Consider the following 19052-nt stretch of genomic DNA (forward strand, 5'->3'; position numbering starts at 1 on the left):
GTATTTATATTGGTCTAAATCCAGAACTCTACTCTTTTTTTTTTACATTTATTTTTAATGTTTGTTTGTTTGTTTGTTTTTTTGAGAGGGAGAGAGAAAGAGATGTGCGAGTAGGGGAGGAGCAGAGAGAGAGTGAAACAGAAGATTCAAAGCCGGCTCTGCACTGAGAGCAGAGAGCCCAATGCGGGACTTAAATTCACAAACCATGAGATCATGACCTGAGCCAAAGTCTGACGCTTAACCAACTGAGCCACCCAGATGCCCCCAGAATGCTACTCTTAACCAGTGCATCACACTATCCAAAAGTCTAGAATGAAATTGGCGAATGCTATAATTTCACTTAATTTTTAAAATAGATTTTCTTAATTTTCTTGTCTCTGAAATTTATTATTTTTTGATACAAGCATTATAAAAATATTTAAATAATGCATTAGACTCTGTTCTTCTTGGAAGCGCCAGAAACATGCCTTTCCACAGATGCTTTGTTTAGATCCATGTGACAAGCTCCTTGAGGTAGTAAGGAATGAAAAAGAGGATGGGGAGGGGGAGGAAAGGGCATTGTCTTAGGTTAACGAGGCCTTTAAAATTCTAAATGTTCAGTTGAAGAGTGAAAGATGTGGTCAGCCAAAAGCATGCCAATAGCCAACCATTGTTACATGGGAATAGCTCAGTTGTACAAAACCAGACTGCGCTTCTTATCCTGATTTGTTCCGTCCAGGTACTAGCCATCACCCTTCTTTTTTTTTTTTTCTTTTTTTTTTCTCATTTTCCAAATCCACCTTCCTGTCATTTTCCTTTGCATTAAACCTACTGCTCCAGGCCTTCTGTTGAGTTTTTACATCCACTCTTCCTATTATCGACTTTAGACCTCAGCTGTGTTCTGGGTTCAATGACTTCAGTGTTCCCCTCACCACCACCTACCCTGGGTGGGATCCTGCTGTGATCACCAATTCTTAGATGTTCATCATTTTTGTCATCTTTTTCTCTATGTTTACTCTTATTCTGTACCTTAGGACTGAAGGAAGAGGTAGCATCACCTGTCAGATGGTTCTTTGAGTTGATGTTTTGATACTTTGTATATATACAAGTTTTGGATTTTCCTAGTTGCAGTGGTTTTCACAGTTTTTTTTTTTTTTAAACATGCTTTCGTTAGTGAATCCCAATTTCCAAATGAAATCTTCCTTGGAACTGCAATATATACAAATAAAAGTGATGATAGAAGACAAGTCTTCCATAAGTACAAAGATATAGTTCTTACACCCAGATGAGGGCTAAAATGATTACATAACATTTATGCAGTATTTTCTTGGTCCTCTATGTTTGCCTTTTTCACAGTGTTATGTTTCTGAAATTGAGATGCCTCTTATAACTGATGTCAAAGGAAGCTTGTCAGCCATCAGGCCCAGGAACAAATTGTAATATGGAAACTCAGCAATATATTGAAGGTATATATTCCTGTGACCTCAATTGAATTACTTGCACTGGTTGCCCCTCACGGGGTTGACTGTTAACTTAAATTTAGTTTCTTGCTTGACATTTCTTGAGAAAGATTACTCTGTGATCGAGTTTTGAAAGAAACCGTTAATATTTAGTGTGAAGTTTGTCAACCAGACTCTAATGAAAGTAGAAGTTGTCCAAGGTCAGCATATCACTGTGCCTTGAAATGATTCTGCCTGTCCTACAGGTGAAGGCGTTATGCATGCAGCTTGGCACAGTAACCCTCTTCATAGCTGTGACTTTCCAAGAGTGGGTCAAAAGAATATTTTTGATCTGAATGTCAAAAAGGGTTAGAAGAAAAATTTAATTATGATAGTAAGGAGAAAGTGGTAGGTTATTGTCTGAATAAGTATATGATATTGAAAGTTTCTTTAAAAACTGTATTTTAATGTAGTGTTTCTTTTTTGGGTAAGGTTAGTACTAAATTGATGAGTTTTTTAAACAATTATTTATTTTGAGAGAGTGAGAGAAAGGAAGGGGCAGGGAGAGAGGGAGAGAGAGAGGATCCCAAGCAGACTCTGTGCTGTCAATGCAGAGCCTGATGCAGGGCTTGAACCCATGAACTGTGAGATCATGACTTGAGCTGAAACCAAGAATTGGACGCTTAACCAACTGAGCCACCCAGGCACCTCAGTGGTGAATTTTATAATCAACGTCACCATATAGGTATGTAAGCAGAATAAAGTATTATAAAACCACGATGATATCTTGTGTGGCCTGTTATCATTCCCTGGAAATTGCACAATTCTATTCTGGGATGATACCTTGTGTGAGCAGGTATGCCAGAGATGTGGTGAGTTGTTAACTGAGCTTGGCCCACATGTGTTTGCAGTGACATGCTCACTTATGCAGTGTGGAAATAACCAATGACAGATTGTAATATTTTTCAATGTGTGCAAAGAGATGTCAGGGAAACCTTTCCTATAGAGTGGACACTAAGTTAGCTTGGCTGTCCAGGAAAATGTTTTGGTGAATCCAGTATGCTAAAATTGTCATATAATACAGTATAATATGAAAATATGTGACGTTTTTAGTTCCTATTTTTAAAATAGTAAAACACTTAAAAATATTGACATCTCAAATCAAAAGCTGGTGAACTCCTTGAAGTATCTCTAGCGAATACTAGATGGTGGGGCCAGTCTGAAAACCACTCAGCTAGTTTTTCCCCCAAGGTGGTTGTTCTTGATCTTCCTTGAGTTCCTTAGTTCATCCACTCTATACTCTGAGAAGATAGTCTCACATTCTACTTGGTATCTAATCCTCATTGTCAGCTCTTAGATTGCAATATATAGTGGGAGAAGCATGTACTTTGGAATCAGACAAACCTGGCTGGAATCCTTACTTTGTGACTTATTAACAGTGTGATCTTGGGCAATTTACTTAACTTCCAATGATGATTCCTATGCTCATCAGTACAATCAGTTATCCTCATTTAACATAGCTCAGCATTATTATGATATCTAACATTCATTGAATTGAATGTTTATTATGTGTATTAGGGTTCTCAGAGAAACAGACCAATAGGATATGTGTGTGTGTGTGTGTGTGTGTGTGTGTGTGTGTGTGTGTGTGTGTGTGTGTATAATAAATTATAAGGAATTGGCTCATGTGATTATGAAGGCTGGCACGTGCAAAATCTTCAGGTGGGCTGGCAGCTGAAGACCCAGGAGGGCTGAGGTTCCCATTTTATTCTGAAGGCAGTACACTGGAGAATTCTGTCTTGCTTCAGGAGGCCAGCCTTCTGTTCTATTTGGGCCTTCAGCTGATTGGACAAGACCCACCAGTGTTATGGAGGACAATCTGCCTTCCCCAAAGCTCATGATTTAAATATAAATCTCATCAAAAACACACGCTAAGTTCACACATAAGTACTTTCCATGTATTAAACAACAGCAAGTAATACCAGACATAGAATAGGTTATTAGTAAATGGTAAAGACTGTCATTAGTATTATTATTAGCATGATTATTATACTGATATTTTTTCATCTTCACCCCTAGGCTCTAAAAAGAATTCCTCTTCTCTAAATTTAACCCTCCTCTTCTGTGAAATAGGCCCAGTATCTTCTCTGAATTATGGAGATCACCTTCCCCCAAATGCACCTGTCCAGTTCCACATCTGCAGCCTGTGCTGTGCCATTGGCTTTTTTCTTCAACTTTTAACCTTATCTTAAATCCTCAGATATCACCTTTGTTCAGTGACCCTCTGTATGCATCATCCTAACATGGAGTTTTTCTGTTGCTGAGTGCCAGTGTATTAGTTTGCTAGGGTTGCTGTAACAAAGTACCTAAAACTGGGTGGCTTAAATAACAGACATTTCTTGTCTTACAGTTCTGAATTCTAGAAGTCTGAGATCCATGTGTCAGCAAGTTTGGTTTCTTCTGAGGCTGTGAGGGAGAATCTATTCCATACCTCTCCCCCTGCTTCTGGTGATTTGCTGGCACTCTTTGACACTCTTTGACTTGGAGATGCTCACTTTGATCTGTGCCCTCATCTTCACATGGCATTCTCTCAGGATGCCTTTCTCTATGTCCAAACATCCTTTTTAAAATAAGGACACCGATCATATTGGGTTAGGGCTCACTCTAAATGAACTAATTTTAACATGATCAGCTCTGTAAAGATCCTATCACCAAATAAAATCATATTCAGAGGTACTGGGAGTTAAGACTCAAACATCTTTTTTTCGGGGCGGGGGGGATACAATTCAATTCCTAATAGTAACAGTGTTCAGAAACAGAATGAACTATAGAAGCAATTTGAAACTGTAAAATATAGTACATATAAGGAGTTATACTAGTTGATGAACCTTTTAAAAAGCTATGTGTATCTCATCTATAGTGTATGTAAAATGACATGGAGACAATGCAGAAGATGTCAAGTGACATGGGAATCGTCAAGGAGGGTGAAATAAAAAAGACCATTTGCTCTTGAGTAGAACAAAGAACGACTTTCCATTTATAAAATTTTGGCACATCTCCAATAAATAGAATGAAGGTCAGACATTTGGAAGAATGTTTTGGTAATGAAGGGTGTTAAATATGAAAATATCTTCTTGAGGAGAATTAAATAATCTTGGCTAGAAACTTTAGTATTATTGGCTTTAAGTTATGACTCAGAACTGTTATTAAAGAATGGTCCTTGAGCAAACCCTAATATGTGAGTTATGTCATATGAGGGCACAGTCATCTTGACATTTGCATTACATTTACCATAGACTTGAAAAACGTTTTGACTCTGTTTTTGGCTTTTAATACATTTGAACAGGAGTATTGGCCGAGCAACATGTATTTGCAATAGTATCACATGGGCTAAAAATATACAAAGTTTGAGTAGTTAACACATTATTCAGTTTTTTGGGCCAGTCCTAAATATTGGAGAAGGCAATGGAGATACAAAGATTTATATTACACTTACATTGATCAAGAAGTTAATCTTATAAGGAAAACAAACTAGCAAACAAAGCATCATGTGGTAACATTAATTTAACAATTTTGAAAATAATTGAGTGACAGTTATGTGCCATGCGTACAATAGGAGCAGGAGGAGGGATACCTCAGTAAAATAAAGAATCTATAAAGGTGTTTGCCCTCATGGAGCTTAAGTCAAGTATGTTTGGAGATGTGAGGGATTGTCAGACAAGTAAATAGACAAGTTGTGGCTATGGCTCAGGTGGAAGAAACACTGGCGAGAATGGAGCACACAGGAGGGAAATTAAACCTAGGTTGCAGAGAGGCTCACATATACATAATTTATATGAAACTATTTCAGTGCATTTCAGGTTTCTTGGGAATAGAAGTCAGATTTTATTTCAAGGAATTTATTAATTTTTCTTCAAGGTGACCTGGTACTTAGTTGGTATTGGTACAACCCGCACCCCCCCCCCCCCGCAAAAAAAAAAAAAGCCCTGCTAAGTGATGAGACAGGGAGAATCCTTTTAAAAATTAAGAGCCCCCTAATTACCAATGGTTTCATCCAGTGGGAACTCCTGCTGAGTTCAAAAGGAGGAGAATCTGGCTCAATATTTCCTTTCAAGTTCATTTTCCTAAAGTGTGTATGGAAGCAAGAGAGCGTGACATTTTAAGATCACGGTAATTCGTAAGTGCCTTTATAAAAATGATTTTCACTAAACTACCATGATTTGTGTTTATGATTTCTGTTTTTAATGACGTGATTGTAAAGGTGACCATTTTGAACTCTTAAATTGCTTATCAGGATCAGTTAGTAATTCAGTCCTCTATTATTGTGTGTTTTACTCTTGGGGGGATAAAAGCTACTTATAATGTTTATGGACCTTTACCCACATGTTGCTTATAAAAAAAAAAGATGTAAATAATAAGTGAAGGGGATTTAAAGTAAGGTTCTTACAGTAGAGTTTTATTTCCTTGGTCAACCTTGAACCATTGGTTATCTCCATGTCCTGCCTCTGTCATGCTCCCTTTTTCTGGGATTCACAGCAGGGAAAGATTCAGCCAGCCACCTTTCCTTCTCCCTTCACCTCTCGGGAGTTTTATTGTCAGAGTCCCTACCAGTAGCATCAGAGCTCCACGAAAATGAAAAATAGCTTCCACAACCTTCGGAACAGGATCTGAAACTTAAATCTTGGGGCGCCTGGGTGGCTCAGTCGGTTAAGCGACCGACTTTGGCTCAGGTCATGATCTTGAGATTTGTGGGTTTGAACTCCGCATCAGGCTCTGTGCTGATAGCTCAGAGCCTGGAGTCTGCTTTGGATTCTGTGTCTCCCTCTCTCTCTGCCCCTCCTCTGCTTGCTCTCTGTCTCTGTCTCTGTCTCTCTCTCTCTCTCTCTCTCTCTCTCTCTCAAAAAAAAATATATATATATCTATATATTTATGAAACTTAAATCTTGAGTCATGCAATGTGACACCAAAAGGGAGAAGAAAATATTAAATTTCCTCTCAATGCTATAATTTGCAATTTTCTTTGTAAGGGTGAAATAATAGCAACAGAAGATTAAAACAGGTTAAAATGCCACCAATAGCCATTCCACATACAGTTTGAAGATGGGAAATCACCAAAGCTGGGAAGTCTGAATCCAATGCCATGCTGCTCTTTGAATCATTCTGAGAAGTAATCATGAGTAACAGTAGTATAGCAGTGTAACAGAGCAGACAACATAAGCAAGTTAAAGAGAAGGTTAAGATAAATGAGAAGCATTTTAAGATTTGACTGACCATTTATCTGGTTAATTGGTTACAAGCAGCACCCTACAGACCAACTTTATCATGACTGACTTTAAAAAAGCATCAACTGGGGCGCCTGGGTGGCGCAGTCGGTTAAGCGTCTGACTTCAGCCAGGTCACGATCTCACGGTCTGTGAGTTCGAGCCCCGCGTCAGGCTCTGGGCTGATGGCTCAGAGCCTGGAGCCTGTTTCTGATTCTGTGTCTCCCTCTCTCTCTGTGCCCCTCCCCCGTTCATGCTGTCTCTCTCTGTCCCAAAAATAAATAAATGTTGAAAAAAAATTAAAAAAAAAAAAAAAGCATCAACTTTGTCTTCCTGATGCAGCATGATTCAGTATCACCCTGGGAGTATTAGTTCTTAATCTTTATCTTTGAACATTTTCAAGGTCACCTCCAACCTCCATTTTACCATTCCATCTATCAAGCAAAATAGATAAATAAACATCTTCAAATAAACCGTGTTGGTTGGAATCACACTGTATTTTTTTTTTTTTTAATTTTGGGAAAAGTTGCTTCAAGGCAGTAAGTAACAAGCATGTGTCAGAGAGGATTTAATGAGTAGTGATATTTTTTGTACACATCGTGAGAGATCATTAAGTGATTTGGGTGTTGGAGATCATGAGAGTTACCTTGTGCTTTGCCTATGGCGGCTTGTACCAAACAGATTGCTGACTCCACAGCCCAAAGCCTCTCAGAGGGTTACTGCCCTCAGGAGAGGTGTGTCATCTCCATGCCTGTGAGAAACACTTTAACAGAGAGAAATCAAATACCTTTGATTCCAGATGTTGAGTTGACTCTAGCGTGAAAACCAGGGCTTGGAAAGGATGTGGATATTTTATGGCTGAAGAATGGAGAAGCTCATTAGAGCCTGTTTATTTTGGTTCCTAGTCATGGTGTCCTAACAAACTAGGTGAACAAAGAGCTTCAATGAAAGATTCAGCGTTCTAGAAAAAGGGAGGGAATACCAGATAAATGGGATGATTATAAAACAAATACCAGCAAAGTTAAATCAATATATCATCATGTGGGTGATATCCTTAATATACCATTCAATTGAAGTATGTTTTGTTCGTACCTTAGAAAGAAGAAGAGATAACTTGTTTTCCTTCTTTCCTTCTCAGCTCCCACTGGGCATGGAACCACTTTTCTGCTCTGTTCTCCAGAATGCGATTGTCTAAAATAACAGTAATAGTGGTGAGGTTCTGACAGTCATACAAGTTTCTCTCTGTAAGCTTTTACAAATGCCAGCCAGTGACCCAGTGGCATTTCTACCGTAAAATCTTAAGACCAATACATTTCCCTGCTTCCTTATTTTCTTGGTTTCAAATACATTTCTTATTGCCAATGGAAATAAAACCCAGAAATGAGAGAGCATTGGTATGACTTGTCTTTCTCAGTAAAGAGCTCCTAAAAGTGAACTTATACAGGATACAGCAATTTTATAGGGCAGTTAATCATCCCATCTTTCTAGCCACTAGTTCCAGCGATGATAAATTTTGTGGCTTTTTTTAGTGGCTTCATGTCCAGATAGAATAAAATTAAATGAAAACCCTGGAATACCACTCTGAGGCTGCTTTTCAAAAGCACATGGGCAGAGGCTATAAATCACAATGCTTTGTTTCTTCTCTGTCTTTCAAGATGGGTAGGAATTTTTGTAGCCTTGCTTGTCTCTCAGTTGCTCAAGTCCCTGAAATCCAAGTCATGGGAGTGAATTAGTAGAACTGGTATAAGAGGTTTTTCATCAGTGGTGCCCATTCCTCAGTTTCTTTGCATTACTATTGCCATGGTAGCTTTTTCACAACTTATTTTTCACAAAGCAATTTGCACAATTTATGATGCATGTGACCAATCCTTATATCCTCTCATGGTCACTTGCAGTAGCCATCCAATAGTCAATAGTCAGTAGTCAATAGTCAATAGTCAAATAAGACTATTTGAAAGGTCTTAGAGTGTCAAAGTCACCATAATAAGGATTTGCATTTCATGCATTCTAGGGGTAAAAATAAAATGTGGTAAAACTTTTCAAAATCAACACTGACAAATTTCTGTATGCTGTTTTTCTTAATAACTAGCTTTATTGAGATCTAATTCACATACCAGTTTTCCTATTTAAAGTATTCAGTTCAATGATTTTGGAAGAGATGTGGAACTGTCACTATCAACTTTAAAATACTTTCATCATGGAGCGCCCAGGTGGCTCAGTCACTTAAGTGTCTGACTCTTGATTTCAGCTCAGGTCATGATCTCACTGTTCATGAGTTCGAGCCCTGCATTGGGCTCTGAGCTGACAGGGCAGAGCCTACTTGAGATTCTTTCTCTGCCCCTCCCCCATTCGTGCTGTCTCTTTCTCAAAATAAATAAACAAACAAACAAAAAAAATAAAATACTTGCTTCACCCTAAAAAGAAAATCCACACCCATAAGCAGTCATTCTCTTCCCCCCAACCCCACCCCGCTCCAGGCAGCTGCTAATCCACTTTCAGTGTCTATAGATTTACCTATTTCATACTTTCATATAAATGGAACAGTGTGTGGTGTTATCAAAATTCATCCATATTGTAGTATGTGTCAGTACATCATCCCTTTTTATCTCTGAATTATATTCTAGTTGTAGGAATATACATTTATCCATTCGGCAGATGATATTTGGATTATTTCTACTTTTTTGCCTGTTATAAAAAAGGCTTCTATGAACATTTGTGTACAATTTTTTGCATAGGCACACATTTTCATTTCTCCTGGGCATATACCAGCAAGTGGAATTGCTAGATCATATGGTCACTTTATGTTTCATGGTCTGAGGACCTTTCAGACTGTTTTTTCAAAGTGCCTGCATCATTTACATCTCCACTGCAGGGTATGAAGGTTCTAATTTTCCCAATCCTTTTCAACACTTATTAATACCTGTCTTTTTTATTATTGCCTTCCTAGTGGGTGTGAGGCGGTATCTCATTGTGGTTTTGATTTACGTTTCCCCAATGGCAAATAAGGTTGGGAATTCTTTCATTTGCTTTTGGGTGTTTTTGTATCTTTTTTTGGAGAAATGTCTATTCAGATCCTATGCCTCTGACTAAATTGGGTTATCTTTTTATTATTGAGTTATAATAGTCCCTAACTATTTTGGATAAAACTTTTATCAGATAATATGATTTGCAAATTTTTTCTCCCATTCTTTGGGTTTCCCACTTTCTTGACAGTATCTTTTGAAGCATAAGTGTTTAATTTTAATTTTAATTGTTTTAAACCTTATTTATTTTGAGAGACAGAGACGGCACGAGTGAAGGAGGAGCAGAGAGAGAGGGAAAGAGAGAATCCCAAGCAGGCCCCATTCTGTTACTGCAGAGCCCAATGTGGGGCTTGAACCCATGAACCATGAGATCATGACCTGAACCAAAACCAAGAGTCAGACACTTAACCAACTGAGCCACCCAGGCACCCCAAACTCTTTAATTTTTATGATGTCCACTTTGTTGTTTTCTACTGTTGTTTGTGCTTTTGCTGTTATAGCTGAGTGTAAGCTGTTTTTTTTTTTTTTCTTTTTAAATTGGTCCTAATATGGCACATTTGATACAAGTGTAAGCTTTGGTATCACAGTCTTATTTTGCAATTCTAACTCTTCTTTAGGCAAATTATTTAAACTCCCTCAGCCTCAGTTACTCATCTATAAGAGGGAGATAATTCTAGGACTTCTCTCTTGCACTTTTGTAAGGATCAGGTAAAATAACATGTGAAATATCTAGCATTTTGCAGGTCTCTGGTAAAACTCTATTAATGTTAGCTATTACTATGATTATAATCCCAATAATAATAACCTCTAGTGCTCTGAAATTTAAACTGAAGCCAATTTACATCAAGAAGCATATAATAAGGTGCATTTGTAATGTTTTATAGACAACAATGAATTTGGCCCCCATGAAAACCAGGTAAAGTAGTTGTTATTTCTAGCAGCAGCTGCAGCTGAGAGATCTAGAACATTTTCCAAGGTCATGTGACTGGGAAATGTTACAGACAGGGTTAGAGCCTACAGTTGTTTTTTCTTCTTGAAATCACTAATTCAGCTTTTTTTTTTTTTTTTTCCAGTAATAGATTTGTAGTAGGAGTCAGGTGGCTGGAGCTTTGCAGTCTCCATGATGAAGTAGTACCTCAGACAACCATATCAGGAGGAAAAAAGTAATTTTATGGAAAATTAATACTGATAGTGAGCATTGTGCGAGAATCATGGAGTTATGACACATTTGACTAGAAAGTGAATGTTAGATAGCCATAACAAGTAATGAATTACAACTGTGTGTACCTTCTTTAATTAAAAACAACTTCCTCCTTATTTCCAAAGTTATACATGCTCATAGTTAAACATTGGATAATACAGAAAAGCAAAAAAAAAAAAAATTTTTTTTCCACACATTTCCTTAATATGCATATATTCCTAATACACTTATATTTAGAAGTGTTTATCAAATGGGAAGATATTCTATTTAATGTTTGGATTCATTAGGCATGAAGTTAAGTTAATTTACATTAGGATGCTTTTATGGCTATAAATTATGGACTTCAAGAAGATTTTTTGGAATTGGCTCATGGTCTTTTGTTAAGCAGCAATTAATTATCTTTCCAGATTGTCTGAAATTCATGGACTACATTTACTTTGCTGTTCACTTATCTAGAGAAAGTAAAAGAACTTCTACAGTTTTCCTGGTAAAATTAGACCCTTATGAGTAATTAACTCTCAAACACAAGAATGGCTATCTTTAGCAAAGCCATTTGTTCTTCCTAAACGTGTTCAAGCTGACTCAAGTGGCTATTGCTTATAAATTTATCATTTTGTGGATAAGCAGCAAAGACTGTTTACATGCTTGTGGAATCAGAGGATGAGGACTCACTGACCTGACCCTCACCCCAATGCTACAAATTTGGGGTACATTCTTGAAGACTGCAAGTTTTACATAGGACTTTTGAGAACCAGATACCATTACTTTCTCAAATGTTATTTTCACTAAAATTCACTGAGAAAAATACACCTATGAGATAACATGAAATCTAAGTTGATAAAACAACTGGACATTTGAAGTATTATTTGTATGACTTTTTTTTCCCCTTTAAATCCTTATAAAGGTGAGGATGACTTCAGGTTTCAAATCAATCCATCCAATCATAGCCATTTATCAAAAAACAAAGACAACAAATAAACATAATAAGAAAAAACTACAAAGCAAAATGGTAGAGCTATGCTGCAGAAATTTGAGATTTATTATCACAATGTGTTCTTATGATTCCCCTTCTTTCCTTTGCCTGAACTTCAACATTTTCTTCAATTAGGACTATCCAAATTATTTGGGTGAGTTCCAACTCAATGTAAATAAGTTGAATGATGAAAAAGCCTCTGGTGTATTTAAATTCGTCTGCACAAAATAGTTTAGAGTCATTTCTACTTAGTTCCTCAAGTATTATTTCATGCAAAAAGGAAAAACGCTATTAGTCCATGCAACCAGTGCTTGTTGAATTTTCTGTTGTATTTCACTTGGCCAGTTAAAGAAAATGTAAAGCTAAATACTGTGGAAGCATGATTGTTTTTTTTTTTTTTTTTTTTAATTTTTTTTTCAACGTTTATTTATTTTTTTTGGGACAGAGAGAGACAGAGCATGAATGGGGGAGGGGCAGAGAGAGAGGGAGACACAGAATCGGAAACAGGCTCCAGGCTCTGAGCCATCAGCCCAGAGCCTGATGCGGGGCTCGAACTCACGGACTGCGAGATCGTGACCTGGCTGAAGTCGGATGCTTAACCGACTGCGCCACCCAGGCGCCCCCATGATTGTTTTATAAAAACAAAATTATTTTGAACTGAAAAGGTTTGACACTTGACCTTCATCTTACATTCTAGCACATGAAAATGTTAGATGTCTCTGTTGGATTAATAAAAGCCAACTGTCAAATGGAAAAATGATTATAAGCTTTAATTATGTGGTTTTCAGGGGGATAGGTTTTGTGAAAATCAAGGCTTTAATAATGACTATGATTGAAAAATTATTTTTGTTATAAAGAATTACAAGTCACTCTATACAAAACTTGGAAGTATTATCTTAATAAATGAAACTAAACACAATTTCTTCTATGTATGTCTGTCTGTGTGTGTATATTTTTAAAAAATGAACGGCTAGCATCTTTCCTAATAAAATCTGAAGCATCTTATAGTTAAGTGACTAGAACAGTGTATCTGGGTACTAGACACTTCCCCCTCCCTCCCCCCCCCCCAAAATCCCTTAAAAACTTTTAAGTTATAAAGAACTACCTACTTTAGGGATCTCTGTTACCCACTAAGTAATGATTAGCTAGTTTCTGTTAGAAATAGCCAGAACTCTGGAAACTGTCACACTTTCTAAGTAGATCATTTTTTAAAGTCCATTGTCACTATATAGTGACTGGTTATGGATGAAGGAGGATAAGATTAATTAGAGATGAAAGGAAGAGATGGTGGGAACAAATTCCAAGAGGAGAAGGAACAGAATTTATTGCTGTTGGTTATTCTAGGCGCACTTGCTTTGCTTCCAGAACCACTTGGAGACTCATTGATTTCTAATGAAAGAAATATGGAAGTAGAAATCCTGACTGGGCATTCCTAGATTCCATCTAAGTATGTTTAACCTACTTAAGATTATTCAAAAGGAGTGGTGGCTGGAGTTTGCCGTAGCTAATATATCATAGACTGTCTATGTGTAGATATCTGGGGGAATTTTTTGTTTTGTTTTGCCTTTGTTTTTATATTTCTAAAATACAAAATAAGAGAACTTGTTGGGGCAGGAATTTCTTTCAATGTTATAGGTTTAAACTCACAGAATAAATTTTTTCTCTAGAGTAACTCTCGTGATTGCTAGGTAGCCTAAGGTCATTGAGTTTAGTTCTTATACTTCACTTTAAGCCAAGTTTCTATTTCAGGATACAAATATGGGTTTACTGTGGTAAGTTTATCAGGCAACATTAAATTTTATTAATAATTATGAATGGCTAACTTGAGTTTAAATACTACTGAATATATGTGGTTTGATGATGCTGGGCTATGGAACCCTGGATAATCAAACCTAGATATCAAGGTGTAATATCATATTAAAATGGGGACAGACTACACAGGAAGCTTTTTTTCTTTTCTTTTTTTTTTTAATTAATTTTATTTATTTATTTATTTATTTATTTATTTATTTCAACGTTTATTTATTTTTGGGACAGAGAGAGACAGAGCATGAACAGGGGAGGGGCAGAGAGAGAGGGAGACACAGAATCGGAAACAGGCTCCAGGCTCCGAGCCATCAGCCCAGAGCCCGACGCGGGGCTCAAACTCACGGACCGCGAGATCGTGACCTGGCTGAAGTCGGATGCTTAACCGACTGCGCCACCCAGGCGCCCCTAATTTTATTTTTTTAAATTTACATCCGAATTAGCATATAGTTCAACAATGATTTCAGGAGTATATTCCTTAATGCCCCTTACCCATGTAGCACATTCCGCCCCCCACAACCCCTCCGGTAACCCTCTGTTTGTTCTCCATATTTAAGAGTCTCTTATGTTTTGTCCCCCTCCTTGTTTTTATATAATTTTTGCTTCCCTTACCTTATGTTCATCTGTTCTGTGTCTTAAAGTCCTCATATGAATGAAGTCATATGATATTTGTCTTTCTCTGACTAATTTCGCTTAGCATAATACCCTCCAGTTCCATTCACATAGTTGCAAATGGCAAGATTTCATTCTTTTTGATTGCTGAGTAATACTCCATTTTGTATGTGTATGTGTATATATATATATACATGTGTATGTGTATATATATATACATGTATATATATATATACATACACACACACACACACACACATACCACTTCTTCTTTATCCATTCATCCATTGATAGACATTTGGGCTCTTTCCATACTTTGGCTATAGTTGATAGTGCTGCAATAACAATTGGGGTGCATATGTTCCTTTGAAACAGCACACCTGTATCCCTTGGATAAATACCTAGTAGTGCAATTGCTGGGTCGTAGGGTAGTTCTATTTTTAATTTTTTGAGGAACCTCCAGACTGTTTTCCAGAATGGCTACACCAGCTTGCATTCCCACCAACAATGCAATAGAGATCCTCTTTCTCTGCATCCTTGCCAACATCTGTTGTTGCCTGAATTGTTAATTTTAGCCACTCTGACAGGTGTAAGATATCTCATTGTGGTTTTGATTTATATTTCCCTGATGAGTGATGTTGAGCATTTTTTCATGTGTCGGTTGGCCATCTGGATGTCTTCTTTGGAGAAGTGTCTATTCATGTCTTTTGCCCATTTCTTCACTGGATTATTGGCTTTTTGGATGTTGAGTCTGATAAGTTCTTTATAGATTTTGGATACTAACCCTTTATCTGATACGTCGTTTGCAAATATCTTCTCCCATTCCAGTGGTTGCCTTTTAGTTTTGCTGATTATTTGCTTCACTGTGCAGAAGCTTTTTATTTTGATGAGGTCCCAGTAGTTCATTTTTGCTTTTGCTTCCCTTGTCTCCAGAGACATGTTGAGTAAGAAGGTGCCACGGCCAAGATCTAAGAGGTCTTTGCCTGCTTTCTCCTGGAGGATTTTGATGGCTTCCTGTCTTACATTTACGTCTTTCATCCATTTTTAGTTTATTTTTGTGTATGGTGTAAGAAAGTGGTCCAGGTTCATTCTTATGCTTCTCACTGTCCAGTTTTCCCAGCACCACTTGCTGAAGAGACTGTCTTTATTCCGTTGGACATTATTTCCTGCTTTGTCAAAGATTAGTTGGCCATACGTTTGTGGGTCCGTTTCTGGGTTCTATATTCTGTTCCACTGATCTAAGTGTCTGTTTTTATGCCAGTACCATGCTGTCTTGATGATTACAGCTTTGTAATACAGCTTGAAGTCCCAGATTGTGATGCCTCCTGCTTTGGTTTTCTTTTTCAAGATTGCTTTGGCTATTCAGGGTCTTTTCTGGCTCCATGCAAATTTTAGCATTGTTTATTGTAGCTCTGTGAAGAATGCTGGTGTTATTTTGATAGGGGTTGCATTGAATATGTAGATTGGTTTGGGTAGTATCGATGTTTTAACAATATTTGTTCTTCCTATCCAGGAACAAGGAATCTTTTTCTATTTTTTTGTGTCTTCTTCAATTTCTTTCATAAGCTTTATTTAGTTTTCAGTGTGTAGATTTTTCATCCTTTGGTGAAATTTATTTGGTGAGATTTATTCCTAGGTATTTTATGCCTTTTGGTGCAATTGTAAGGAAGCTTTTTATAGAGGCAGCCCACAAAAGGTTACTTTAAAGTAAGCTGGAAACTCATTTATTAAAATAGTCATCAGGTCTTTGATATAGAGGCAGCTCACAAAAGGTTACTGAATAAAATTTTTTTTAATGTTTATTTGTTTTTGAGAGAGACAGAGATAGAATGCGAGTGGGTTAGGGGCAGAGAGAGAGGGAGACACAGAATCTGAAGCAGGCTCCAGGCTCCGAGCTGTCAGCACAGAAGCCGATGCAGGGCTTGGACTCACGAGCTGTTAGATCATGACCTGAGCTGAAGTTGGATGTTCAACTGACTGAGCCACCCAGGCACCCACAAAAGGTTACTTTAAAGTAAGATGGAAACTCATTTATTAAAATAGTCATCAGGTCTTTGATATGGACCAAAAGATGTATGTTTTAAGTTTTTTTAAAGAGAGATGAAAAGGTTTATTTTTTAAATTTCCTACAAATTCCTTATAATATTTGGAATTTACAGATAGTAAAATTCTGTTTATTTGTAAATTTAGTGTCATAATTTAATAATTTCAAACATATTGAACATGTAATTTTTATTGATAGATGGAGTATATTTTCCTTTTTACTAAACTTTCTGTAGGCCCCTTCCTTTATGTCCTCAATACCATTTCCCTTGTCCCAAGTTTTTCCACCATCTGGCAGTGATCTTCTGCCACTGGCCCTGCCTAGCTGTATGGGTTGTTAACTTTTTTAGGAAAGTTTTGAGCGGGTTGTTAAGTACCACTAGTATTAAAAATTAAATGATATAAACTTATAATTAAATTACAATAAAACAAAGGGAATAAAAACTCAAAAGTTGGGGCATCTGGGTGGCTCAGTCGGTTAAGTGTTTGACTTCTGCTCAAGTCATGATCTCATGGTTTGTGGGTTTGAGTCTCGCACTGGGCTCTGTGCTGTCAGCTCAGAGCCTGGAGCTTGCTTTGGATTCTGTGTCTCCCTCTCTCTGCCTCTCTCCCACTCATGCTCTGTCTCTCTCTGTCTCTCAAAAATAAATAAACGTTGAAAAAAAACTAAAACAATATCAGATTCCAAGTCTATATTGGAGGCCAGATCACATGGATATTTACATTTGTCCCTTTTCTCTTTGTTTTAGTTGGACCAGACCAATTTTGAAGAAAGGGTACAGACAGCGCCTGGAATTGTCAGACATATATCAGATCCCTTCGGCTGATTCTGCTGACAATCTATCTGAAAAATTGGAAAGGTATGTTCATACACATCGACCACTAGTTGAAAAGAGAAATTAATACTATTAATTATTACTAATTATTAATATTAATACTCTAGAGAATAGAGAACAAATCTTTTAGATGTCTTAATTCTCAAAATGGCATATTTACAATAGGAGCATCTTATTTTCTTGCTGAAGTCTTCACCAATCAAAAATTAAACAATGAAGGGTTTAAAAACTAACCATATTCCTGATAAATGACTTTTTCTGAGAAATAATTCTGAGATGTTATCTGTCTTTAAAGAACATTAAGTAGATTTTGTGAAGACTGAAGTAATATCTATGAAGCAAATTGTGTCTATTTGCCTCCCAAATATTAATATGTGAATAAAAGTGTACATACTTGGAAATCTTAAGGTTATGGCTATTGGATATCAAAGAAATGTAAAAATTTCATATTAAAATTTTTTTAGTGTTTATTTCTTTTTGAGAGCGACAGAGATAGAATATGAGTGGGTTAGGGGCAGAGAGAGAGGGAGACACAGAATCTGAAGCAGGTTCCAGGCTCTGAGCTGGCAGCATTGAGCCCAATGTGGGGCTTGAACTCACGAGCTGTGAGATCATGACCTGAGCCAACGTCAGACACTTAACTGGCTGAGCCACCCAGGAGCCCCCCAAATTTCATAGTTTTGAGTACATATTGAATGCTAGGTATAGTATCTCCTCTCAGCTCTTGGAGGAAAACATCATTATCTCTATCTTGCAGGGAGCAAATTGAGGCTCAGAGAGATGCTGGAATTTTCCAGCTAATGAGTTGACAGAGCCAAGATTCTAATGCAGGTCTGTACTTATAGCCTCCCCAGGATCAGTGCTTCCCATAGAAAAGTTCTCAGAGTTTCCTGTTCTAAGAGTATTAGAATCCTTTCGATTACCAGCAACAGAAACCAATTAACTAACTTAAGTAAATATAGAGAAATTGTTGGCTTGTGTATCCTACCTGTGTGAAGGGACCTAGGTAGAGAACTGGCATTAGACACTCAGTGGAACCAGAGACTCAAGGGCCACTTGGTGGCATTTACTTGTGCTGGTTTTATTCTCTCAGACCAGATTCCTCCATGCAGTTGGTCCTTAGAACTCTTTGCTCATGTCTTTACAAACCACGGAGAAAAGAGTCCTTTCTCCTTGGCCAAATGTGAAAAATCCTAGAGACCCTAGACCTTAGACCAAAGGAAAAAAAGAAAGAAAAGAAAAAAGAAAAAGTAGCTAGTAAATTATTGCCTCAAAAAAGTTGAGACTCATAATTTGTTTACCTTACTTTCACTAAACTCATTTCCCTATAAAAAATATTTTCAAAGCAAAGTAAGATATTCAGCCTTATTTTTTCTTGATTTTATTCAAAGAATTAGGTTAGTGAGAATAATAGATTCATATTTCCAAGATGAAGGACCAATTCCTGTTATTGAGCACTTAGTGTGTATAAGTGCCATGAAAGCAAGGATATTCTTGTTGGCTGGTTGGTTTGGTTTATTTATGATGTATCCCCAAGTGCCTAGACTAGGGCTTGGCATATAGCACGTGCTCAATAAACAATTGCTGAATGAATGGGAATTGAATGTGCAATGACCAACATTATATGAAAACCTGTAACACTGTTGCAGAGATAAAATGTGTAAACACAATACAGTGTAGGTGTACCAGCAAGTTCACAATAAAGCAGTAGATATTGAATATCTTAGTTCTGAATAGATGCTAAGGGAAAGATGAATCAAGGAAGGGCTAGGTTAAAAAAATCTGTGTACTCCAGTTCTATTTTCATTTATGGCCAAATAGAAGACACCTGAATTTGTAGGATTATCTGACCTAAGACTGTTCTTCCTGTTTTTATTGT

The 19052-nt window shown here is 37.2% G+C and overlaps 1 protein-coding gene across 1 annotated transcript in view; it reads left to right on the forward strand.

The window, feature by feature from the left end:
• The window catches only part of CFTR (CF transmembrane conductance regulator), a 188665-nt gene that overhangs the window by 11359 nt on the left and 158254 nt on the right, over nt 1–19052 (forward strand). The window contains exon 2 of the mRNA XM_045495404.1: nt 17087–17197. Coding sequence (XP_045351360.1) covers nt 17087–17197 — 111 coding nt within the window. The remainder of the gene's footprint in view (nt 1–17086; nt 17198–19052) is intronic.

This window comes from Leopardus geoffroyi, chromosome A2 (assembly GCF_018350155.1).
Source record: "Leopardus geoffroyi isolate Oge1 chromosome A2, O.geoffroyi_Oge1_pat1.0, whole genome shotgun sequence".
NCBI lineage: Eukaryota > Metazoa > Chordata > Mammalia > Carnivora > Felidae > Leopardus > Leopardus geoffroyi.